Source organism: Rhodnius prolixus, unplaced genomic scaffold (assembly GCF_049639745.1).
Source record: "Rhodnius prolixus isolate KJV_2025 unplaced genomic scaffold, Rpr scaffold_13, whole genome shotgun sequence".
NCBI classification, from domain to species: Eukaryota; Metazoa; Arthropoda; class Insecta; order Hemiptera; family Reduviidae; genus Rhodnius; species Rhodnius prolixus.
In genome coordinates this window covers 14,758,693-14,786,488 of record NW_027411583.1, presented here as the reverse complement: position 1 = coordinate 14,786,488, position 27,796 = coordinate 14,758,693, and the positions used below count along the sequence as shown (strand labels likewise).

The 27,796-nt window shown below is 31.4% G+C and overlaps 2 protein-coding genes across 7 annotated transcripts in view; both read left to right on the top strand.

The window, feature by feature from the left end:
* The window catches only part of lok (ovarian-specific serine/threonine-protein kinase loki), a 29,668-nt gene extending 11,984 nt beyond the window's left edge, over positions 1–17,684 (top strand). For 3 of the 5 annotated variants that reach the window (XM_074116533.1, XM_074116534.1, XM_074116538.1), the window contains 7 exons: positions 8,381–8,650; positions 8,766–8,893; positions 8,970–9,068; positions 10,565–10,768; positions 10,964–11,184; positions 16,778–16,979; positions 17,051–17,684. In XM_074116533.1, coding sequence (XP_073972634.1) covers positions 8,381–8,650; positions 8,766–8,893; positions 8,970–9,068; positions 10,565–10,768; positions 10,964–11,184; positions 16,778–16,979; positions 17,051–17,179 — 1,253 coding nt within the window. In that variant the 3' untranslated portion in view covers positions 17,180–17,684. Of the gene's footprint in view, positions 1–8,380; positions 8,651–8,765; positions 8,894–8,969; positions 9,069–10,564; positions 10,769–10,963; positions 11,185–14,819; positions 14,951–15,034; positions 15,231–16,777; positions 16,980–17,050 lie in introns of those variants that run through there. The other 2 variants (XM_074116535.1, XM_074116537.1) reach the window with 2 other exon arrangements.
* Positions 17,685–21,071: 3,387 nt separating this feature from the next.
* Positions 21,072–27,239, top strand: Orai (calcium release-activated calcium channel protein orai). Of its 2 annotated transcripts, none has more exons than XM_074116550.1 (3): positions 21,072–21,492; positions 21,622–21,747; positions 23,688–27,239. In XM_074116550.1, the coding sequence occupies exons 1-3, from the start codon at positions 21,388–21,390 to the stop codon at positions 24,216–24,218; spliced, it is 762 nt and encodes a 253-aa protein (XP_073972651.1). In that variant the 5' UTR covers positions 21,072–21,387; the 3' UTR covers positions 24,219–27,239. The 2 variants fall into 2 exon arrangements, with proteins under 2 accessions (XP_073972651.1, XP_073972652.1); XM_074116551.1 differs by having other exon boundaries at positions 21,075–21,233; positions 21,543–21,747.
* The last annotated feature ends 557 nt before the right edge of the window (positions 27,240–27,796 follow it).

The following is a 27,796-nucleotide window of genomic DNA, read 5'->3' as shown; positions in this document are numbered from 1 at the left end:
TTTCAGAATTTAACGCTTTTAAGAGAGCAAATGATCAAAAAGATTATCTGAATAAAAGTGCTTAAACATTTTTTTATATATATATATAAATAAATAGAGCAATTAATTGTAAATAACGAATTGTCTCTGTCAAATGTGGCTTCTACTAACATAATTTTGTTAAGCTTGGGCTAAGTCGTAAGTATTTAGGTAATTTTAATATCTAATCATACTGAGCTAATCTAATCATACTTCATGAGCATACATTGTATCAAGTTGAAGAAGAGTGTCATGAACTATGTTCCTGGGCAGACAGGCTAGACCCCCCAAGGCCCCACTTAGGGTGCGTTCCACAAACCGCTCACAACGCCCCACCTAAAGAGCTGGGTCGAAGTGGGCGTTCAGAAATTTGGCGCAATTTTTAAAAGAAAAGATGGCAACCGAAAAAATTATATTATGTAAATGAAATTATTATCTCATGTAAATAATTGAATGTGTTTCTCGAAAGTCTAAAAAAAATAAAATAAAATGAAAAATTACTTACCCTTTAACATACTAAATCACTGAATAACGATCAGTTACACTTTGATAGTTAATAATACGTGGCCTAAGTTTTTGCTTTTCACCACTGCGATTTTGTAAAATTGCATTCCACTCTTCATCGGAACTAGATAAAGAACTTTCTAAAGCATTATTACGTTGCATTAATAAATATCCAATTTTTCCTACAAAAGGCATTTTAATTTTATTTAAACGTAAATTTTATAAATACTCCACGAAAATGTAATATAAAAATTGAATTTTTTATATATATATTTAATATAAGTCAACTTTACCAATGATTAATAAAGTTTATTATAACTGCTTATAAACGGGGTTAAAATTAAAAAACAACCTCTTCAAGCTTCTGACTTATTTTCGAGGTCGCCATTTGTAATGTTTACATGAACGGTTAAAACGCCCCATAGTCCATTCCACTTGAGTTTTAGATTGTAATGCTCGCAAGCAAGTGGAACGGGCAAAACCGCGGTTGTGAGCGTGATCGTTGTGAGCGTGATCGTTGTGAACGCTTAGTGGAACGCACCCTTAGAGACCTTTACTTGGGTAAACATTTTATTCATAGTCATAAAAAAATTATAGAAGCATTCTAATGTAAGCTCAATAAGGTTTTAGGCCCTGAAGTCCTCGTGAGTAATTGCAATAACTCAAGTAAAAACAGTGCCAACTTCAACATTCATCACAGCGCGCTCATAACCCTTGAAACTGAAAATGCTGGACCTATTAAAATTAAAATCCCATGAATGAAGTCCGATTGATTTGTTATGCAAAATTTACAGAAATAAGTACAGTCAAATTTAGATCTATCGCTATTGGAGTGATATACTTTTCATTTTCTAATCGCCATCTAACAATGAATGTTAGTTGGCTAATTAAGGTATTAAACCTTAGAAAAAATTCTAAACTGAAGGAGAAATTAAAAAGTTTTAAATCTGATATTGGAAATTGTTTAAAAAATGTACAATATTACATTTTAGAGTTAATAAATCATAATTTTAGAATTTTGTCCGCTAATCTATGCCGACTTGTGGGAATGATGTATGCCAGACATAACACCACCAAAGCTCTTCAGAACCGCATTAGATAGGCCTGAAGGGCCTATAACTGATTACTGCTGATTGCGGTACCTAGTACAAAGTGCAAACTAATGTCGCAATCTATTTTATCCCTCAGAATTTATGTGACGCCTTTTATCATGAAAACCTAAATTTTTCGAGATTTTTGGAAACCGTCTGGGCAAGAGCTTACATATCTACTAAATGTTTCTTGAACCACACCATTTGAAAATCATTTTGCACACACTCAGTCAGAAAAAAGAACTGGTGCGGGTTTGCAGGAAAACATGCTGTGGCCATTTACACAGCTTTCTCTTAATGCAGTTTTCTCTTATATTTTCTCCAAACTCCAGTGTAGAGTGTGTTAACCGGTCCATTCTACTGGAATTACTCTTCAGAAGAAATTCTACTCTTTCCCTTCTTCTAAAACACCAAGTATCTTTCAGAATTCAGTGTTCCCAAACGGAGCCTGAGCTTCCTGCAATTTCTTCTTTTTTTTTTACCTAATATATATTTACATACGTAGAGACTATTTTCTAAAAACCACTTTTTTTTTCTTTTTTTTTATCCAGGAATCTCAAAACTGGCTTATCCGGTGAAAACTGCAATATCGAATGAAACTAAAATCGTGAAATGTTTCTGTCACAACACTTTCATTTTCTGATGTGATAGGTAGTTGGACGTAAAGCCCGCGTGAAAAAAAATTTACTTGTGTGATAAGAGAGAGTAAACAAAAAATTGTTTGATAAAAGGCAGACAGCAAAATCTTGTTTGAAACAAACTATATTCTCATTGTTGCAAATTATACATATTTTACATTAATTTTAGTGGTTTAGGGTTGAGAATGTTGCTCTCAAATACTACTTTTATAAATTGACCTGAAATATTATTGTAAAACTGAAAGTTGGTATAAAAGAAACAGTTTACAGTATTTACTTTTTTTTTTTTTTTTTATTAGAATGAATTATCTGTTGGCTTATTCTGTTAAATTATCTAATAATAAAAAGGGAGGATCGACTTATAAAATAAATTTTCTAAATCCGGTGTTTTCAAAATTTGGGCAGGTTTGGTTTCGAAATAATTACTACCGGTACTGCTCTCAAATTGTTCTAAAGGTTGAACTATCCCTCTTCAAAAATACGTAAAAAAAATTGAAGTTTCCCATTTAATGAGGTAAAAAAATTATTTAATGTTCACTAAAGATTTAAGTTTGAAGAATTGGGGTTTTTAACTTTGCAAATTTATTGGTGAAACATGTGGGTTACAGCCTTAAATTTTGTTTAAGGTCTCAGTTTACTCAACCACATCGCTTCTCTTTTGAAAATAATTGCTGTTAAACACCATGTTGCAATCATAGTAACAAATTTGGCAAGCAAATTTGAAGATAATATAGATTTCATGAAATTGGAAGATTTGAAGCAAGATATTAAAGAAAGTGAGGTAAGACCAACATTGGGGAAGTATTGGCTGCATGTGCCAAACACAAGATTGATTGTTAGTAAAAGCAGTGCAGTGGAATGTGAAAGAGTGCTAGTAATAAAGAAAAGTGATTATATCAAATTAGGGAATACATGTACTGTGCAGGTATTAAACAGTGGTGTTAGATAACATGTAATAATCAAGCGAGGTTAGATAACCTCATGTAATAATCAATGTTATGATTTTATTAATTTTTTTCTTTTACTATTCCAACCGAAAGTTCTATTTATATATTCCAGTATTGTTTTTTAAATGTATTTTTCCGTTTTTGTAAATCTAATTAAGAATTTGTACAATAAACACCTTGTTCTCATTTGAAAACTCTTCCCTTGAATTGATTTTGATTGAATTAATTTATCCAATACCATCCTTGGCTGCTCACCCTTTGCAAAAGGCTAGAATCAGCTTCGAACTAGCGTAATCGCTGCCTTCGTATTCGGCTCCTCATTAGACTGAGACTAGTCAGACCGGATTAATGGGAACCGCAGTAGACTCTTGGATCGCGTTAGATAGGGTTTCTAGCTAGCCCATTTTTATTTTAATCTAATCTACATGCAAATAGTCACAATACTTTACTCTATATGTAATGTCAACGTTAAATAAAGATTACTTTTTAGGGGGGGGGGGACGGATTTACTGGCTCGCGGCATAGGTCTCAACTCGGAGATCCCGGTTTCGTATCCAGATGCCTCCGCTTGGGTTTTTTTTCTTACTACAAGGTTCTTACAGCTTACTGCCTAATGATGGAAAGAGTAGGTTGTTATAAGAGAACACCGGGCGCTTTTTCGAAAAACTAAGTATAAATAAGTAAAGTAGTAGTTATTTTTTCAGGCTGGCTTTACGTCCAACACCGATCAGGTGTCGAGGACAGAGACGAACAGCAAACATACTTCACAATAAATTGATACTATTAACCATAAAATAAAATCTGTCACTTAGTCTGAGTTTGAAACCTAGTACAACGCAATGTACACTGGGCCAAAAAAGTCTGTGAACACTAACCTAAATTTTATTACTTTTATTATTATCTTATTAGAAACTTCTTTTATTTTCAAATGAAATATACTATTCGATAGAGAGAAACCAGAGTTTTTCATTTTATATTCAATCTTTTATTTTTGTTCAGCAGGAATATCACAATTAAATGTTTAACAAAACAACACCCCAAACGAATGCAAAAAAAGTCTGTGAACAGCTGTATAAATATGTAAAAACATTAAGATAACAAACAGAAAAACGATTGAATAAAGTTTCAAAGTTCTCTATTGTATTGTAGAAACCACTACAGTCAGTTTTGTGAATAAATAATCTAATTAGTACATATTTAACCACTAATATGGAAGTTCCCAGACCAATTCGAGAACTTATTGTGACGTTGCGAAATGAAAGAAAAAGTATTCGAGAAATAGGGAAGATAGTTCAAAAAAACCCTTCAACGGTGCATAATATAATTAAAAAGTACGGAAATGTGATTAGTAGGCCACGCAGTGGACGGCCACCAAAACTTAATTCCTTTCATAAACGGCAAATTCTGAATCTGTTCGAGAAGAACCCAGGACAAGCGCTCAAAAAATCAGTCAAGAATTATCAAGTGGTTATGTGTAAGCGTAACACCACATACAATTAGAAATAAATTACATGAATACGATTATTGCGGTCGAGTCCCGAGGAAAAAACCTTTAATCAATAAAATAAATAGTAACCGCCGATTGGATTTCGCGAAAGAATATGTTTCTAAGCCTTCTAGTTTCTGGGAAACCGTAATCTTTTCAGATGAGTCGAAATTCAATGTATGTGGGTCTGATTGACGACAAAAAGTGTGGCGAAAAAGAAATGAAGCTATGAAAATGAAAAATATGAAGCCTACTTTTAAGCATGGGGGAGGCAACATTCTGGTGTGGGGTGCATGAGTGCTAAAGGAGTGGGCAAGTTAGATCTAATTAATGGTATGATGGACCAATATGTGTATGTGGATATATTAAGACGCAATTTAAAAGAAAATTCAAAAAAATTAGGGTTGGAGGGAACGTTTGTCTTCCAACAAGACAATGACCCGAAACATACCGCACTAAAAACTCGGGAATGGCTTTTAAATAATACACTCTGGCGCCTAAACACCCCTCCACAATTGCCAGACCTTAACCCAATAGAACATTTGTGGGATGAAATCAGCCGCGAAATAAATAAACGAGGAATAAGAAACCGTGAACAACTAAAAAACGCTATTTTAGAAGAGTGGGATAAAATTCCAACATTGACGACCACAAAATTATTAGGATCGATGAAAGCTCGCTTGTTGGAAGTGATTAGGAACATAGGAGGTCCTACAAGTTTTTAAAATTTATAATTCACGTACAATGTGTAAGAATGATTTATTTCTGCAAAGTGTTCACAGACTTTTTTTGCATTCGTTTGGGGTGTTGTTTTGTTAAACATTTAATTGTGATATTCCTGTTGAACAAAAATAAAAGATTGAATATAAAATGAAAAATTCTGGTTTCTCTCTATCGAATAGTATATTTCATTTGAAAATAAAAGAAGTTTCTAATAAGATAATAATAAAAGTAATAAAATTTAGGTTAGTGTTCACAGACTTTTTTGGCCCAGTGTATATTAACTTTGCGGACCCGGTTCTAACCTCTCCACCTTCAAAAATCTAGTAAATATTTTATCCTTTAATCAGCTAATCAAAAAGGCTGCCTAAACTGAATGTATTTACCCACATAATTGCAAATGATGCTTAATTTTTCATTACCACCAGTCCAAAGAAATTTTTTTTTTATCCTCAGTGGCTTCTTAATTTCTATTTCAGAATCATGATACCTCAATTTCCGGAAATTTGAGCATTGCAATTCTGTTTCTCTTGCATGCATATAATAAAAATAATTTATTGAATAGCTAAATAAGCATCGTAAGATTATCTTTTATGATGGTAAATGATAAGTAGTAATATTTAAGTAAAGTTGGAGGAGAGAAAACCGATTCGTAATATGATGAAGGAGTTACAAAAGATGAATTCAATAAAAGTTTTTTTCTTTCAATTTATTGATTTTTTTCTGAATGTAAAATACAAAATGTGGGCACTAGTTACAAGTTGACTATCATTTTCTCCTTTTATGCTTAAAAAAAAACTAGTTTCTTGGATGTAAATCTTCAATACTCTACTGTTTATATGCCTCTATAGCTATTAATCACATCTACACTTATAAAGAACTTTTCATTTTTAACATTTTCTTCAAGGCAAACAAAATTAGATTAAAACGGAACCCATGTTTATTTTTATTTTTGCATATTACCTCGTTTTCATATCATTTAATAAGAGCGTAAAACACCTTACCCTCTCTGAACAGAGTTGCTGACAGGTCTTAACATGTTAAATTTACTGAAGTTAAAGCATTTTAAATTTCTTGACAACAGTCTATTAAAGTTAAGTTTAAAGTTACTAACCATTTATTATTTGTATTAAAAAGGTCTGAGTTTCTACAAGTGATTTAGGTTCTTATTTAATTTATTAATAGAATAAATGTTGAAAGATATAGTGGTCCTCAAAGAAAAAATTCAATAGAAGGAAAGGAAAGAGTTACAGAAGGCCTCATATTAAAGTATCTACAATTTATGTAATTTTTTTGCTGAAACATAAAATTGTTTTTCCCATTGGATTTTGTAAAATATTTACGTTTTTATACTTTTTTAAACTTAATTTATAGCTTTATTAGCTTAAATAATGAATTTGTCATGTAGAAACCCGCACTCAGATAGTAAATGATGAACTAATAAGTTTTATTCCTTCCATTTTAAAATTTAATGTAACTTATTTTAACCTTGTAAAAAACATGTATAAAATGATATCCATGTTTAAAAATACAATGTATTTTTTTAAAAATAGCTTTTTCTTCATAGGTATTGGTTACTTTTTTAAGCCTGGTAGACTGGATTGTTTTTTGTATAATGAACCCTAATTTTTGTCTGTTCTTACATATTTTCATACATTATCTCACCTCGTGCTAGATAACTTTACAGTTATTTAAAAAAAAAGATATTTACAATTTTTTACTTATTGAATTGAAGTTAAGTTCGCGCGGAAGGGAAATCACGTGACTAACTTTGATGTTTATTCGCTGGTTATAGCGGTAATTCATTTGTATTTGAAAGTTTCCCATTCCGTGTCACTGCATATCAAGTTTTTAGATTACGGTAGAAATGATTGATGATCTGCCGCAAGAATGTACTCCAATGCTTCCAGATACTCAAGGCTTGAACAGTCAGGGATTTGATTTGTCCCAAACATTTGATTATGGTTGGGGAACACTGTTACCCATAATTTGTGTAGGTAGCCTCAAGATTACAGGTAGGTGCTTTTCAGGTTGTTTGTTTTAGCTTTAACATTTGTAATATAGAATCTGAAAATAATTAGAACAGCTTTAATTTTAGAACGCGATGTTCTTTATAATGAATTGCAGAAAGAGGAGGTTATGAACAAAACTTTCTTCTAGGCTTGAATGCTGACTGCATTTCTTAAGTAGTCAGCATTTAATTTATTACGTGAAACATAAGTACATTGCCTGCTGTATAACACTGATAATTCAATTTTGCTCTGAAACTGCTTTGCTTGATCCAAAGCGTATCTCAGCGATAAAAGCAAAGTAAGCCTTTTTTTCAGACAGCTGATAATGTCGTGGGTGGAGAGATATTTTATGTAAGTTGTTTATATTGATCAAATGAATATAAAAGCTGAGCCTAAGAGAATCGAATTCCTACCACATAGCATCTCAAGGAGAGGTTTGTTGACAAAGGTCGTAAAATTAAGCTTTTATCCATTTGGAAGACATTTAAACGATAAGCTGATGCAAGAAATGCTTCGCACAACCCTTGAATATTGTTTGCTAATTTCAGTGATTCAACTTAAGCATACGTTCTGTTTTTAGTAAATTAAAAATAATAAGTCTAAGTCAGAAAAAGGATTAGCTCAAGTAGTTAATGCACTGGATTCCTATACAGGGATCTCGGATTCGAGTCCAGCTGGCTGCGCCTAGCTTTTCTGTTCCCAGGAGCCTCTAAAGTCCGGTTTACTGCCCAGAAGACCGTGGTGCCCTGAAAACTGATGAAGTCCAATACCTCACGCGGCTTGCTCATTGTGTCATTCTAATCCATGTTCAATGAGCAGCAATTTTGATCCTATTACGAGATAGATTCCGCCTAAATTAAGTGACTTGTTTCCATATTTCTATACAAATGTCTATAATAAAATTTTGTTAGTGAGATATATATTATATATATCCACATATGGTTGTAAATGTAATTTGTTTTAGTTTTAAAAGAAGAATCCTACAGTGTGGGCAGATCACCGTCTTGTGATATTAGTTTAACTTCCGAAGAAATTAAGTCTACGTTGCTTACTAGAATTAGCAAAGTACATTTTAAATTAACTAGGGACACGGTAGAAGGCGGTAAACAGATTATTTATTTGGAAGATTTAAGTTCTAACGGAACATATATTAATGGTATAAAAGTTGGACATAATAATAAAGTTATTCTCACATCGTCCGACGAAATATCTTTAGCAAGCCCATCCTATAAAGGTATTCTATAACGTTAATTATAAAGCACTCTGAATAATTTCTTTAAATGTAGCCAATATTTGCTTCTGAAACATACAGTTGTTCATTTAAATTATAACTTATCCTTCTGTTTCAGTATTCATTTACCTAGACACCAAAAGAAGTGCAGAACAGTGGTTGACTCAAGATTTATGTACAAACTTTCTGGTTCTAAAGCATTTGGGAACTGGAGGATTTGGCGATGTAAAACTGGTTATTAACAAGGTACAAACGTTTTAGTAAGGTTCACAAGCTAATTGTAATTACTTCTTATTAAATATTTTATTTGATCATATTATAGAAAACTTTCCACAAATATGCAATGAAGAAAGTTGAAAATGCTAGTGAAAGAGAAGGTGTTATATTCAACGAGGTTAACATTTTGAAAAGATTGAAACATGTAAGTAACAACGTAAAGCCTTTATCTTAATAATGTATGTGCTATTGAGAAACAGAGGCCTACATTGACCTAAGCCTAATCTTTTTTTCAATTTTTTGCGTTCTTAATTTAAACTGCAAAGCGAGTATACCAACTTAAAAATATTAAATGTGTTATTGAACAATTAGAGAATTGATACCATTGGTCTAATGGGAGGACATAAGTTCTGCGCTTTCAAAAGCTTCTCTGGGCCAAAGAAATAAAAAACAGCCTTGTTCACAATCCAGACCATTTGTATGTTATCAGTATCTCTTTCGAAAATATTCCTACCTTAGAAAGATTGGCGCTGACTTAGCCTTTTGTACATCGATGATTCTTTTTCCAGCTACGCGTTAAAAATATCTAAAACCTAATGTACCATTTTATTCTTTCTGGAAAAAATTACAAACGGCGCATTGGCCCAAATGTATGCCTTGTGTACTTTGACATAAGGGAAGAAACCATTTTGTATCCTGATACATGACACAAGGATATACTAAAACTATTAACAAGTGGACAATTCTTCAAATTTTAAGAATCCGAACAAATCAAACACTATCCTTACAATCACAAAGAGGAACAATTGAACTCTTCCATCAATATCCTAGGTTCTAAATATTACATAATCTTAAATATGGACCAGATGTTTCTTTTATCATAACCAAAACAAATTAAATTGTAAAATGTAAGTCTATCAGCGCTCGTAAACAATCACAGAGTAAAGTCAGTAAAACTGGAACAAAGCTATGGAAGTTACTGTATCTGGATCGCCGGGATGCTAACGGCAGTAGACTTAAAAGGTTCGGGGAGAGAAGAACGCTGAGGGAATTGGTGGAAAGCAGTGGGCAAAACGTCGTGGTAACTGAAACGTCATAAGAGAGTCAGAGAATGATGCGAGGAAAAATGAAGAATTTTAGTGTGTAAGCGATCTCCGAGAAGATATACAGGACAATGCCGGCAGCGTGGCCATGAATCTTTATCAATTAATCGAAATTCCTGGAAGTTGGTGGAGCTAAAGTGATAGTTTAGATGGTTGATAGGAAAAACATACACGGTTGGTACCCCAGATCTCTTCTAAGGTTCGCTAGATCTACATAAGAGGTAAGTAGGTAGTAAGATAAAGAGAAAAATTAATGGTCATGTGCTATAGAATAACATGTAATAATAATACATATAGGAGTTTAAATATTTTAAATTTTAATTTAGAAAAAATAATGCAGAAACTACTTTTTTAAAAAAATGATGCAGACAATGTTGTAAGACTAATTACCCTGTATTCGGTACATTTTCAAATAAAATTGATTATTTCTCTTTTAAATAATTAAACTTTAATTTTCTTATATGATCTTAATCATCTATAATATTCTCAAATTTTTACTTTGTTCAGAAAATTTTCCGAAGTGGGAAACATTGGTATTTTTAATGTACGTTCGCCAAACTTTTGAAACATCATATCAATTATGCTTTATTAATTTTAGCCTTGTATAATACATTTTGAATCCATATATGAAACTGGTGCAGCTGTATACATTGCCTTAGAATATATGTCTGGTGGTAATTTAATGCAGAGAATAAATAGTAAAACAAGATTGCCGGAAAATGAATGTAAAATGATTTTTTATCAGCTTACTTTAGGTGTAAAATATTTACATGAAGAAGGAATTGTTCATCGCGATCTCAAGGTGAGTTTCAAAATAATACTCTTGAAGTTATTAAACAATTATTATTATTTATTTGTTCAGCAATTAAAATTAATTAAAAAAGAAGAAGTCCCAAATAATTGCAATAAATGTTTAATATGATATAAATTGGTCTTAATATTTTCATCTATTTCGGTATTCAATATTTACAGAGTTTGTTCATTTCATTTTATTTAGCCAGAAAATGTTTTGTTGGAAGTAAGGGGAAAAAGGAATGATACTGTAGTTAAGATAACCGATTTTGGATTATCTAAAATTCTGCATTCGATGACTAATTTACGAACCGCTTGTGGTACTTTAAAATATACAGCTCCCGAAGTAATTAAAGTCTGCGCAGAGAAATATATTTATACCCATAAAGTTGATATTTGGAGTTTAGGAGTAATATTATTTCTTTGGTAAGTTCAACTTTTTTCTTACTTTTTATTTTCTAAATTTAAGGCACGTCAATATCTAAGTACATTGGCGCTCAGATCATTCACAGTGCGCTGCCGGTCTCTGAAAGTTTTAGTGAGCTTCAAAGGACTTACCTATTTTAGTCTTAGTGGTTCTAAAGGACAGGAAAAAACTGGTAATTTTAAGGTGCATTTAGCTAAGGAATGAAAAAAAAAAGAAAAGAATTTGAATTTGAACCCAGGACTTCCGTCTCACTAATTTATCGCGCAACCTACTTCATTCATTATTGTTTATTCAGTCTTATTATTCAGCTCATCTGAAATAGAAGCGGGCTTTCACCAACCTCATTCTTAATTTATTAGGCATTTTGCGCGATTCTACCGACAAATATTGTTTTCGGCGTCAACATTTTTTTGGGGCTATCTTAAGATAATGTTAAATAATAGTCAAAGTTGCCCAAATTTAGGCCTTTTCAAAATACAGACTTTTTTTTTAGTTTTTTTTTTCTTCTTTTTTGCTCTTAAGGGGTGGAAAACAAATATATTTCAAGGGGGACTGGGCTAGAAAAGATTAAGAATTAAAGATTGGTCGCCAAAGGGTTTAATTTGATTTGTAACACAACCTATGAATGGCCTGACACTTTGGTTTGATTGTGTTTAGACAATGATTTGGGGGAGCTAAGACGTTTCACATTTTTTAGCGGTATCAGGGAAGGTAACCATGACTCACGGTTTCTGAAATTAGCCACGAACATTTCTCGTGCCAAAGTTAGAGGGCTATCTTGTTTTTTTAAAGAACTGGACTGCTTCCTCTCAGTATTAAGCTTTTTATCACCGTAATTTACCGAAAACTTGGCTACGAAAAAATAATCTGATTTTAGACTTAACGCATCTAAAGGTCAGGAAGAACTGGTAGTTCCATGGTGCTTTTATCCAACTCATCAGCCGTTTTATTTCCGGATTGCTGCTGCAAAATTTACCACTATTTACCTACCGCTGGGCGAGAAACTCATAATGTACGTAGCTGTTATCGGGAGGGGGTCATCATTTACTAATGCCATTTAGCGTTAACGCTAATGGGTAAAACTCTGAAAGTCTCTTACATTAAATGCCTGTTCTAGTGTTTTGTGCAATATAGATTACCCACACGTTTTAAGCCTTAGACTTTAGCTTTTTTTAAGCATTTCAAGAGCTGATACTCTAACATCAAAATACGGTACTTGATTAGTCTAGCCCATTTTCCAAAATATATATGTACATATATCACGGTTCGCCTCGAACGATTTTAATTGAAAAGTTCAACAACATGAAAAATTTTTCTTTCTCCTAATTATTTGGGTCAAAACTAACCAAAATTCACTGAAAACCAAATCGGTTTACGTTGCGGATTTTTTTTTTATTTTTTAGGTTAAAAAACGGCTTTTTTTGCATTGTTAAGCCTAATAAGGGAAAACAATACAGTTTTTACAAACCCAATGCATGCATTCTGAAGCTGAGGGAATTTCCGACAGATTGATGTATTTTATAAATGATAAAAATTTATGAAATTTAAAATGAAATTTCATTTTTATCATTTATGAAATTTAAAATGAAATTTCATTTTTATCATTTATGAAATTTAAAATGAAATTTCATTTTTATCATTTATGAAATTTAAAATGAAATTTCATTTTTATCATTTATGAAATTTAAAATGAAATTTCATTTTTATCATTTATGAAATTTAAAATGAAATTTCATTTTTATCATTTATGAAATTTAAAATGAAATTTCATTTTTATCATTTATGAAATTTAAAATGAAATTTCATTTTTATCATTTATGAAATTTAAAATGAAATTTCATTTTTATCATTTATGAAATTTAAAATGAAATTTCATTTTTATCATTTATGAAATTTAAAACGAAATTTCATTTTTATCATTTATGAAATTTAAAATGAAATTTCATTTTTATCATTTATGAAATTTAAAATGAAATTAAAAATGAAATTTCATTTTTATCATTTATAAAATTCATCAATTTGTCGGAAATTCCCTCAGCTTCAAAATGCCTGCATTGGTTTTGATTCATGCAAAAAACTGTATTGTTTTGCCTTATTAGGCTTAACAATGCAAAAAAAGCCGTTTTTTGACCTAAAAAATTAAAAAAAAAAAATCAGTAACGTAAACCGATTTGGTTTTCACTGGATTTTGGTTAGTTTTGACCCAAATTATAAGGAGAAAGAAAAATTTTTCATGTTGGTGAACTTTTCAATTAAAATCGTTCTAGGCGAACCGTGATATATAAGTAGATAAGTAGATATTTTATCTGTATATGGATACAACTATTGTCTATAATTGTATAAAAATTTCGTAAATATCTGTCAAGTAGGAAACGAGATATTTAGAGTTAAATTTTAGTTTCGTTTGAAAAAGTGAATCTTTAACTTTAAATATAAATTTTAGTTTCGTTTGAAAAAGTGAAATCTTTAGCTTTAAATATCTCGAAAACTACTCGATAGATTTAGTTTATATTTTATATGTACATATATGGAGACAAATTTTGTCTGTAATTGTATAAAATTTCGTAAAAATCTGTCGAGTTAGAAACGAGATATCTAGAGTTAAATTATCCTTTTTATTTTAAGCAGTGAAATCTTAACTTCAATTATCTCGAAAACTACTCGATAGATTTTGTTTATATCTGACCTGTATATGGAGACAACATTTGTGTATAAATGTATAAAATTTCGTGAAAATCTGTCGAGTTGTTTACGAGATATTTGGAGCTAAAGTTTTCACTGTTTCAAACGAAACCAAAATTTAACCCTAAATATCTCATTTCCTGCTTCAGTCCTGCTTCATAAATTTGATTAGTTACGAGGCGGTCATGTTCGTGTGCTAATACATGTAAGACATCGTTGTTAGGAAGTGTGCAGAACAATAAAGAGTATGTATACAATAAAAAGTATATATACAATAAAAATTATATATAAAAGTGCAGAACAATCGTAATTGAGAAAACGTGCATCTTGAGATCTTTGTGCTTTTATGCCAAAAGGCCCTCTTTCAATGATTCGAACATCCCGAAAGTTGATTTGATTGCCATTGTGGAAATATCTTCAGCTCTCTCGGGATAATCTCATGGGGATAAACTTTTTAAAGGATGGCCATTCTGTGTGAACCAAAGTACCATGAAAATCCTCTATTTTTAGGACTTGATAAAAGTGACGGTCTGGTGCCACGGCACCAGCGTTATGATTTTTTTTTTTTTTTTAACATATGGATATGCGATGCCCATGAACTTTCATATATTATAATTCCATGTTCCTCTGAAATTATTGTTTTTGACCCATTTACCTTTTTTAGAGAACTTTCGTCACAGTTTGCAATGAATTGGCTTTCAGATGTTTCTGAATAAAATTTAAAATTTAATTTCTATAGTAAATTTTAATAAGGATGTGTTAATAAATATTCATTCTTCTCTTAAAGCACTTTCTTCTTAAAAATAGCGAAGCAAAACTAATTGGATACCACATCTGCCATATTTTTGGAGAGGTGATAAAAAGAGGAGTAAAAAATGGAAGCTGATATTAAATGATTGTTTAAACCATATTGCTTGTAGAATGTTTTTAAATGAAACTCCTTTTTTTATAGCCAAATATTTTTGCTCAATAACAAAACAAAATACGTGGGGTATACAGACATAAATTGTGTTCAGCCGATCCAGATAAAGACCATGAAAGGACTTATGAAAGAAGATTATGTATTTATCTGCTTTTGCTGGCGTTAGTTGGTTATATTTCCTTGGTTTGTAACTTCCAAACAACATAATCTCTGATAATTCATCGAAACTTGCATTTATTTTCCAGTGCTTCTTTTACATGAGAAGTAGCCATAACGAAAGTTGAGAATGATCAAGAGGAGGTTTGAGCAATTTTAAAGTTAAATTAGAAAATCTCTGGTTCATTACTGAATATAAAGTGCAAAACGATAAAAACTAAAGTTGATCAGGAATATACTAATTTTTTATTTACTTTTTTGATGGTGTTGGAAGAAAGAAATGAAGAGGGGAGTGGAGGTGCATGCAATGTGTCGGTATTTACCTTGCAAATAGTATTTACCTACATGAAGAAAAGATTTTGTATGTATTAACATGGCCTTTTGCTTACGTCCAATTACTTTAAAGTAATTGTTCTAACAACATTGCATGAATTGATTATAGGTATACTGATAGAATAACATTAAATAGCTTTGCATTATCAGCCTATGGGTGTAATAATATGAAAGGATATTCGGCTGAATTATGCATTATACTCGTACTTTGAGTAATCTTTCAAAGTTAATTTTTAAAAATAACTGACGGTAACCGTCCTTTTAAAAGTTATATTTTTATTTAATTTTGAATATAATCAATGTTTGATGGTCCAAAAAGGACCAGTATAATCTCTTTCAAAATGATGTATTTTTTCTTTATCTTAGCAAGTGTATTTTTTCAGTTTTGGATTTTAACCAGTTTTGTAGTCAGCGGAAGATATATACTTTAAACTCCGAAGATTTTGCAAAAATTTTTTTTTTTATTTTATTTTTTATATTTATTACGTTGTGTTTAAGTGCCACCAAGGGGCCGAACCCGTTATAGTTTTTCGTCAAAATGAGCCTACCAAAATTATTGTAATGAATATTTCAACTTTTGTGATTTTTCTCGGTAACGGTTTCTACAGTTTTCTTTGAACGTAGTACTCTAGTTGTATACGTGTATATCTGGAACTTTTAATAACATTTTTGCCGGGAGAGGGAGACTCATTTATGGCTTTTTATAGTGTTGAGGGAGGAAGCTTCTCTCTTAAGTCCGATTTCATTTTTCAGGAAATTCTTATTACTTTTATTAATAAGAAATTTTTTAATTTTAACATTTTCCCGTAAGATATAGTCTCTTTCATAAAACCAAATGCAAAATTAGTTGATCTTTAGTTCTTGCAAGAACCCTCGGAATACCCATGAAGCCTCGGAATGATTCCTTGGGAGAAGAGAATCGCGGAAATTATTCCTATTACTGAAAAAGATGTCTTAATGAAGTCAAAAACTTTCGCATTTAATTTGGCCTCGTAAAAAATATTAAAACTGTCCCCATCGTAAACTGCATGCTTACAGATTTCGCAGCCTTTATATCTGCTTCCAAGTATTATGAAAAGAAAGGCTGTTAACAAAAAAATATATGAGGAAAATCTAAAAGACGGTTCTACTTAACGATTCATTCTGCGCAGCATGTAGTTGGGATCCAATTCAAGAATTCGAGTTCTAGTTCCTAGAGAATTATAAGTAATCACATTAAGGATCTTTTTATAAGATGAAACACCTAATAAAATGGGTACGCCAAAATAAAATAAAATAAAAATAAATTTATTTGTATGAAGGAGTTGCCTTAAATTTTTACCACAGTTTATTTTCAGATGTTAAAATTTTTTGATAGATTAGATGTCTAACATGTGAAACTAAGAAAAATATATCCCTTTTTTATTTTAATAAATTCATAACAATGAAAACTATATTTTTACGTGCGAAGGACCTTAGATGTTGAGCACCTTTAAAAAAAACACAATATATTTTTACAGCTTAAGTGGACAACATCCTTTCATGTCATGTGCAAGTGCGAATGAAATGGCAAGAGCAATATTAAAAGGTGCTTATCTGATGGCACCCACAAAATGGCAGTTAATTTCGTTACACGCTACACATTTAGTGCGACAGATGTTGCAAGTGAATCCCGATGATCGCATCACTTCTAAAGACATTATGTATCATTTATGGTTTCAGGTAAATCTTGAGTTTATTTATTTTGTGAAACTTTTATTGAAGTGTAAAATTATTTTATGTAATTTTCACAGGACAATATGCTAATGTCAAAAATGCAAGAATTAATAGGGGACAAGTTTTTAAATTGTAATGAATCTTCGGGCAGTTTATCTGAATTTCCCGGATCTAATGTTGAAACTAAACGCTTAAGAACAGAGTAGCGCTTTTTTTTTTTCTAAAAAAATATTTTATATTATTGATTGTGATAATTTTATATATATATGTATAATGCACATATTACTTTTATATTTTATGTGCTTTCTTGTGTATAAAAAAAATTAAAAACAGTTCCTATGAAAAATGTGCCAAACTGTTCACCGTTAAAAGAATTTCCATGCTCGAAAAGTTAACTATATGATTTTTTTTACATACTTTATATTAGCTAGGATTATGATTGTATATGTTGTGTAATGAGTTCAACAATAAAACATTCCTAAAGCCCCCTCTCCTTTTTTTTGTATCGCGAACATAAATTTGTACAATTTATTTTTCTTAAATATTAGGTTAACCAGCATTTATTATTATTTCACTTGATGTTAATGCAGACATAATGATGTTAAGAGATTTTATGTAATATTAATGTTGGATTTTTTGGAGCACTACAAGTTGTTTTTTTTGTAAAGTTGATGAGATACAAAAAATATATACATCCAATATGTACTATCATTTTTTTCTCCTTAATATATTCAAATTGATAAGTTTTAACTGTTATCTATTTATGTTCGTCACAAGCCTTGATGTGTGAATTTATTTGTTTAGCAACGATCGCTCCTAAAGAAATACCCATTGCTACATATGTTACCATAAAGATTGGTTTAATTATTCCTACTTTCTAAAAAAAAAAAATAATAATTATAAAATTAACAAATAATAATAATGTTAAAAGTATTTTGTAATTTGTAAGGCTAAGTTTATTTTACTAACAGGCTTTGCAGACTAGCTTCAAGAACAAATTAGGTAGGACGGTAAGACTAAATAAGATCAGTCCATAGCGGAGCCATAACGGTTTGAGTTGTGGAAGGAGAACAATAGATGTACCTTAATTTACTCAAATTGTAGATCTACGAGTATATCATCATAACTGTTGTATATCATCATAATATACTCGTAGCTCTACATTAAACTTCACAAACTTTTTTATAATACCCTGAAGAAGGTAGTAAAAATTACCGAAACGTTGGTATAAAGCAAAAACGTTGTATTTATTTAAGACCGCACCTCGATATTCCCAAAAATCATCTATCAACAACGGTCGAAAAAACCAAAACCATCATTATGGTAAAACGTATAGGGTAAAGTAGCCACCCACGCGTTCAAGTCTAACCGGAGCCGGTAACAGACGAAGTGGTCTAGATGAGAGAACTCTCCTATGAGACCAAAAGAGGTGCAGCTGCCTTGTACGAAGAAAGTGTTTACCACCTTAAAGCTATAGAAACAAACCTTCGGCATAACTGGAACATGTGTGGCTCTTTTGTCACATTGGTATTCTAGATCTTCCAAATCTCTTGCTCTTTTTCTACACAATAGTAAAATGAAGTAAAAAAAATTACATTAGCCATTAATTATAAAACAGAAAAGAAAAAAAAATCAATGTGAGAGGAAGTCAATTGTGTACGGTACACCATATTGATGAATCACCGGATGCATGAAAAAACAAAATAAATTATAAAAAATAAAACACTCCAACTTTCTGTAAAAACAAAGAAACCCAATTTTAATTCAAAAGAATAATTTTAATGTTTAATCACTTACTTCAAAAATGTAAAGGTAGTATTTAATATATTGTGCCTTATTCTTTTATGAGTTGCATTTATATTTTTCATTTTGCTTTGGTAGGGATCTCGTTTAATATAAAAGTAATGTGAGCTGTAAAATTTTGTTAAGTTTTAATGAAGAATCTTAATAATGGGAAAAAGAAATGTATAGATGAAACAGGTGATTATAACAGTTGGAATTATTATTTGTTGGTGCTCAACAAATGTTTCGAATACAAAATATAACTTGAATAAAAATTACTATTTATTAGTACATCTTAATTTTATTTGTGTGTAGTGTATTTTTGACGTGAATACGTCTTTAAATTTGAATCATGTGGTGGCAATCCAAAAAATCTAATGGTAACAAAATCGGGTGATACAGTTTGGCATTATAGTTTCGAATCTATCGTCTACATCCAAAATTAAATTAGACTACTGGATAGCTAAAGGATCAAAGAATTCATTACGATAAGCGAGGACTGTGACACATCGCGCGCGGTGGAGGGGGAAGCGCCGCCATTTTGAGATAATTTTGCTGCATATCGAGATTTGCAATTAGTATAACTTTTGACTCGGAAAAGCTACGATGTCCGTTTAAGTTTTAATCGTCAGCTGTCGTCACAATCTATCGATTGTATACAAAACATTAGTGTAAAATAGTGACAGTGAATTAAATAAAGGTGTTAGAATAAGAAAATATTATCAAAAATATATAATTTCGGCCTTTACGCGTCGAAAAGCCAAAACCAAATACATAGATCGTATACGGTTGGAAAGGGCTTCTCAAGAACAATCGAATGGTAAAAGTCGCAAAGCCGGTGGAGTCGCCATATATCGCAACATCAATAGCATCACTGATTGTAATAGAGTTAACATTGACATTTCGGAAATTTATTTGGAAATGAAAGACGCAAAAGCTGGTGATGTCTGTTTAGTAAACGAAAAAGGCCAATGGCATCTTCAAATTCGTACTCGGGTGTGTGTATATCCATCCGGGCACAGCGTTAGCAGAAATTAAACTCTTTATGTTACGATCGTTGATAAAATATTCCAAAAACATCTCTAAAATTATACCCGATTACAAGCCTGCTCTTACTACACCAATTATGATAGTTGGAGACTTTAATGTTGATATCTCTCAAAACCGCTCATTGTCCGACTTCATGCTCAGCGAGTTCAATTTGTCTAATATTGAAATTTCTCCAACAACGTTGGGTAATACCTATATTGATTTAACGTTTACCAGAAACCTCGATGTATCTTGTATGCCATTTGTGACGTACTTTTCGTATCACAGACCTATAATTAATAAAGTTATATTGAAACACAGTAATTATTTGTTTCCTTGATTTCATCCTAAATACATAAATAAAAATATTTTATATAAAAAATATAACCCGTTACGTAAACGTATTCACGTAGGACACACGGCCGTGTCCATGACCCAGCCACAGTAGAGCTTTTTTGAGTCCGATACAGCGCCGGATTAAGATGTGGACAGAGCCAAATTCAGAAGCGTCAAAAATTAGATAGCAATAAATTCCATTTATCTGTGCAGTTTTAAAAAGTCAAATAGACTCTTATTTAAAGCATTGTCGAAAGGAAGAATTACTTTCAGATTAAGCCCATTATTTTGCATAAAATTACTTTTTAGCAAGAAGACGGTGCAATATTAACGGTTATTCTAATGATGCTTTTTGGGTTCCAAAAAATGTTGGATTTAGCCAAATCTATATTTTCCTGAGTATATGAACAACTTAAAATTGTATTAAGTTTATACTGAAATTCATGCTGAAGCCTCTTTTAGTGGCGTAAATGAAATTTGGAGGCTCTTGACGAGGGATGGACGAATGTAGATTTTCAGCCTAGGACATGGTACGCATTTGCATTGTCATAAGTGTACGTGATTAATTCTAAAAGCTCGGCAAAAATCGGAATCCGGAATATCTCTCACTTTGTCGCCTGCCTTTAGATGACCTAGAGCTGAGAGAAATTGAAATACTAGATTTAATTTTCCATTTTCTATTACATTATAATTTGAATTTAAATTAGCGCCAAATCAGTCGTTTACTGGTAACTTCAATTTTCCAAAGCAAAGCAATGTAATGCTAGTTATAGTATTGACAGTTTTTAGCATGTTAATAATTCTGAAGGGTTCCTAAAAGAAACTTCCTTTTAATTATGATTATAATTTCAAATTCCTTTTTGAAAAATATTTGTAATACCAAAAATAAAAATAAATGTTTTTTATATATATATATATATTATATGGAGATGGCCCCTAGAGTAGATCACTCTATAAGGCAGTGTTGTTTTGGTTTATGCTCATTTATATGTGTGCCTAGGTGAAGTGTAGACTTCTCTTTTCTTTAGAGCAGTTTGTTTTCAGGTGCAAAGAGAGGTAACTTGTTCAGTGCAAAAGTAAAGTAGTAGGTAGCGGAAAGCATTTCGATTAATAGTAAGTTAGTGACGCTGTCAAATGTGCAAAGTGCATGGCTTTGTTTTATGAGGAAATGCTTTTATACCTTGCTGGGCTTCATTATCAAAAATTCTAATTTGTATGTGAGTGGAATATTTAGTGTCAATTGAGCGACAGGTTTTTTAACTGTTCTATGTCCTCTTCTTCCATTAGTTCAGGAAGGCTAACCTTAGATTATTTCGGAAGAAACTTTCAATCATTTCCAATAAGAAATTGGCTTCCATATCAGCCCAACAGGGTAAGAGGAATGTTTTTGCCTTTGAACTTTTATTGTTTTCTTTGTTGCAGAAATGGATTATGTTCACGTTACTATCTGCTGAACTTTTAAGTAATACAGTTTGTGTTTTTTGTTGTATCTGGGTAATAGAAAATGTCTACCAATGGCGATGGACCCAACTCCCCTGGTTACTTATCTTGGCGGAAACTCCAACTTAGTCGTGCTAAACTAAAAGCTTCCAGCAAGACTTCGGCTTTACTTTCAGGATTTGCTATGGTAAGGACAAAAAAAATGCACCCATTCATTTTTTAATTTTTTCAAAAAGTAATTTTTTTTTAAAATAATTATTAATCCCTTAAAACTCTGTAAATGTTCTATTCCCGGGTTGAATCTGAAATTCAGTCCTACTTTTTCGTAAGTGGGAGCTTGAAATATTTCAGAAAACTCTTGAGCTACAGCACATTTGCGTGAAAACATAAAATCATAAACTACGGCCTGATTCTCAATTGATTTCGAGGAAGCGGCTATATTAAACTTGTGTCTTGCTTTACATTTTTTTTCCATAAACAGGATTTACCTCCTAGGCCTTCACGGCTATAGTAAATTTAATCTCAAAAACCGAAAGTACATTGTCTACAAAGTGATTACAATTAACATAACTTTATAAGAGATGATATAATTTGATACATGAGTTGAATTATTCTTACCGCAAATAAAACGCTTTCTTTTGTTACGTTTGATTAAAAATTGTATATGATTTTGTTTAAACTCTTAATTAATATTTATTACTATTTTGTGTGTGTTAAAGGAAAATTTGGGCAACAGAATGTTTGGTGGTGCACGCCGATCTCTCAATTAATTACTAATACTTATGCAAAAATTAAAAGTTAATAATTCCTGACTAATAAGAGGCAGATAAAATTGCCCTTGATTAAGCTCAAAAATGAAAGCATAGCCGCAAATATTAAATCAATAAAGAATAAGAACTGGGGTTGTAGTTGCGAAAATCCGTTCCAGTTTATCAATTCAATCCAAAATTTATATTATTAGTTTCGCTAATTATTAGCAGCCATACAAGTGGTTTTTAATGGAGGTATGTATTTTGAATAAACCTGTAAAACATTCTCTATAACTTTTTTTATTTTTATTTTTTTTTAATATAACTGTAATTACGGCACTATTTTCTACAATTTTATTGATCAAATTCTATTAATTAAAACAAAAAACATTTTTGGCACAAAGCAGTAGCTTCAGAAAATTTTGGTTTTGCAGACATGCCTACTAATTTAAAAAAGTAGAAATTCCTTTAATTTTGACAACTGTTTATTGATTGCAGTCCTTAAAATAAAATTATAATAATAATCTCTCGTGGTAAACCTCGTAAAAATGGATTGTTTGTGGAAGATATCTTTAAAATAAACCAATTACAGGAAGTGCTTTAAGAGGGATATCCACTATAGAACATTGTTCCTTGGTTGCGCTCTCATCCCAGTAGAATATTTTTACTTTTAGTAGCTGTTACTTGCATGTTTTCAGTTCTGTACAATAGCGTCACCGTTGCCTAATTTAATTATAGTTTGCAAACTTTTCCAATTTACTCTCCATAATATGTGCAATTTGTGTGAAATTGGCTCTTTCTAACTTACTTTTTCCTATGATCATTTCTTAAATGTTTCATTATTTCCTTCAATTTGATGTATTACCGCTCGCAATCATTATTTTTTATTTTTAACTTAACCACAGTAGTATTCATGTAGTATTTGTTTTAATTTGTTTACATCGCTGATGGTATCCGTTTACACATGTTTATTGTATCTCTGAAGAGCCAGCAAGAGTAAATTGAAGCAGATACTTAATTGAATTCTGTACACCAAATTGATTAATCTACCTGTGACGAGGGATGAAGTCCTAAACTGGTCAGGGCTACAATAAACGTACAAACTACGAATGATAAAATCAGCGCTATTATACATCACTGCGGACCTTAACATATTTTTAAGTGGATATGTTTAGGTTTAGATATTTAAAGAAAATTTTGTTATTAAATTATATTTAAACAGTAGCATCAAATCATTATTAACAAAAAGGGTTGCAGCTAATTAGAAAACACCACATATGTTCGGCGTTTGCATCTTGTCTCCTCAATTCATTATATTTTAGAAATAAATAGTTAAATTCAAATAAATCAGTTTAAAGTTTATCTACGATTTTTCCAGGTAGCGATGGTTGAAGTGCAGCTTAATGTGGAATCAGATGTGCCAAAATCCATGCTGGTTGTGTTTGCAGTTTGCACAACATTACTTGTAGCCGTACATATGTTGGCTTTGATGATAAGTACCTGTATTTTGCCTAACATTGAGGCTGTTTGTAATTTACATTCAATAAATTTAGTTCATGAATCGCCTCATGAACGATTACATTGGTATATTGAAACAGCTTGGGCATTTTCCACATTGTTAGGTTTATTGTTGTTTTTATGCGAAATTGCTATTGTATGCTACGTTAAATTTTATGATTTCTCTCAAGTGGCTGCATGGTCGGCCTGTGTAATTGTTATACCAATGTTTATAATATTTGTAGCATTTGCTGTACATTTTTATAGATCTTTAGTGTCACATAAGTATGAAGTAAGTGTCTCCGGTATTAGAGAATTAGAATTATTAAAGGAACAGATTGAGGCTAGTGATCTGGTGGGTAGAACCAACGGAGCCACGCTGTTAAATGTTGGAGGCACGCAGATTGTTTAAGAGACAGTAAATTGGCTTCTCAGTGACTGTACAGTTTGTCTTTCGAGACTGTACAGTTGGGTATTACAGACACTGTATATATATATATACACATATATCTGGTTTGCACTCACTTTAATATTGTACTTGTTCCTTAAGAGAAAGTAATGTTGAAGGAAGCGCAACGTCATAGTTTCTCCCAGAATCACTCTAAAATCAATATTTGCTTTAAAATAAGTCAAAAGAAAAATGATTTATATTCATTAGACTGGCTGTTCGAAAGAATCTCTTCAAAGAGGTATAGAAAATTGTAGGAAACTAAAAAAAAAAATCTTCTATTTTAGCCGCAATGTTGGTGAGAGTTGAATATCTACCAAGACGGAATTTTTGTTTGACATTTCATGCTCATAAATATATCTGTATTAGAGCAAAATAATACTCTGATACTGCCCTCTAGAGAAGGGGGTTAAATTTCATTTCCCCCCTTAAGAACTCGCTTACATGAAAATAAAAGGCGTACGATTACTGTGCATGTCAGCATGTCAACAAACGTTTGATTTATATTCGAAAAAATATTGACCAAAATTGAAAAACAATATAATGGCCCACCGGATGTGTTTCAAACTTGAAATTTTACTTAACATATTTATTTCCTAATAACGTTTTCAAAAAGGTGACGCTGAAAGGTACTTGAGAGGAAAGCCAGGCTCATCCCTTTCTCTAAAACTGTTCTTACAATGAATCTCTCTTGGCAAGTTGAAGTAATCTACACTCTTTTGCAGAAAGTATACTATGTAGGGTATTAAAGAGAATCACTTGTAAATTTTTTCGATAAAAGTAAAAAACTGAAGAATAATCAGTGGCAAGCTCTTCAGCTTTCCACAAGGATCGTCTTTTTTCAAAAAATGTGTGATTTCAATGATTGAAGTGATTCGAAATATGGCTTGCTATTTCCTTAGGAGCAAAAAATTATTTCTGAAACAGCCATAAGGAGAAACTTACATATGTAACTTGAACCACTTGATAATCAATTTTGATTGATAATTTCTATGAACATTAGTTGGGTTGATACTTACTGTATATACAATAACATATGTATATATTTGATTTCTTATTGATAAATGTGATCTAATTTATAGCCATTAGTTTATTTATTTCACAATCATTACTAGTTCAAAAATGTGATGTAAAAACATTCAAAATGAAGTTATGCTTAAACAATAAAGCAAGAAATATAAACAAAAGAGAAGAAGAATCAATTGTTTTATATAAAGATCTAAGAAGCTGATTGTAGAGGTTCATATTTTTTAAATTTATTATTTTTTTATTATAGAACTTCACCAGATAGATTTCATCTTTAGAATAAAACTACGTTTTGAATTACTTTGCTGTTGTATTATATTACCAGACATTGTTATAAAGCATATTATATTGTACCATAATGAACGAAGCAAAAAATCAAAATTTATCAGAAGGAATACCGGGTTGTGCACTTAAAGAAACGCAATGAACTCCATAATTTTATTATTAATTAAATAAATAATACAAAATGGACTTGGTTCTTATTCTAAAAGATAATTGGCGAAGAGAAGCTGTGCGTTGCAAAGAAAGAAAAATGTATGTCTATGTGAAGCTGGAAAAGAAAAGTTCAGTCCCTAATAAAGTTTCAGGTGTACAGTGAGTTAATTTCTCTTGCAAGCTTCCACGCAATTTCTTACTTACTGAAACTCATTACTTAATGGGTTAAAATTCGTGAAGCTGATCAGTTTTGCCTTTGCTGATAGGTTTGTTTGCCTTTAATAATTTGAAATGGCCTATTAAAAAATACATTACTACTCGGAATTACTGCTTATATTCCTGCTGAGTACCCATTTGAATTTAATGTCTGGTATTGCCTGGCCGTTACCTGAACATGAAGGGCATTGCTTACGTCCGGAATATCTGATTTGTTATAAATTTTTAGTGTCATTGTTGTCTGGAATTAACTTTTTTATTTTTTTGAATCGCATCACAAATATCTTTTTCACACTGCTCCATAAACTTTTTCTCATCCTTGTTAAAAGTTGTACCAATTTTTTTATTAGTTTTTTTTTTAATTTAATTTAATTTTTTCCTGGTGGTTTACAATCTGGTGGTGGAAAGGCGCTTAGAATTCAGATATTATGGTTGGTTAGAAAGTACATTAGGCGTCAACAGTAATTTCGGAACTTCTCATCTTTTTACAAGAAAACTTTGTCTGATCTCGTAGTCATTACGATCTTTACACACGTGCATAAACCACACACGTGGTAGATAAATCTACGGTATACTGTTCAAAAAAATGATTGAAATATTTAGATAATGATTAACAGTAGATATGACTGCGCTTGTAATAGAAAATTACGTGACTTAAATAATCCTGGTTCATAGGAAAGTAACTTTTTGAAATCCAACATCACTATTTGATATTAAAATGGATACAGTTCTGTAAACATAACCCGTTACGGTTGATCGCTAGATAAGCTCACATAGTTTCGTAAGTATAGAGTACCTTTAGAACCGATGAGTCAAGATTGCCCTAAACAAGAACACCAACAAAATCTGCAGGCTCCTGAGAAACGTACTATTGCATCCAACATGACATGTTGGACACATTGTGTTGTTTAGAAAGGAACACAATTACAATAGCATTAGTGGGGCTGTTCAACTACATTGGGTTCTCAAACAAGACATAGTGTTGGTCAGTCAATTGTAATTAAGGCACATTAAAATCGACTTAAAATAAATCTCGTTTAAAATAAATTTATGGATACGTTGCGTTTCTTTCATAAATACTGAGCACAGCAAATAGACTATATAAATTCTTTTTACTGTAAAAACTCAATATTAGTTGGTACAATAAGTAGCCAATCAGTCTTCCTTTTCTATGGAAATGGACCTTTTAAATCTTCTTTTACTTAAGTATATTTAATTTCATATACTATGCAGTATTTAATAAAAATTGTACTTATATTTTTATATATACACTTGTGCAATTAAAATAAATTTTGATTTGTCTCATAATACGATATTATTTACATCTGTGTGAATTTTTGAAATATTCTATATTTCAGATTATACAGGGTGAACCAGTAAGTAATGACCATAGGCCTACTGTGTGTAGGACATCTAAAGTGGAGTTCAATGACGGATTGGCCAACTTCATATTTTCCACTGTTTTTGAGTGACGTCACTTTAATTTTTTTTCTAAAACATTACTTTTTTCCAATAAAAATGTTATTACTCAGAAAGTTTTAGTCCGAATTCGATTCTGAAGACACGGTTAGAAAGACAGTTAAATTTTCTAACAATTGATACCATTTCGAAGCCTAAGTTTTTCTACAAACAGCCTCAATCTTCCTCCGAATGCTGGAATGCCTGTTCTTCTATAAGTGGCGAACAGTCTTCGAATAAATTTTCAGTAACTGAAATTTTGAGGCCCCAGTTTAAGAAAATGTAACCAGGTCTATCGATAAGATTACATCGAAAGTTTGAATTCCGAAAAAATCATTTTAATTATGATAGGATGAAAAATAAATACCGTTTCAGTTCATGATATTTATTTATTGGGCCGAGCTTTC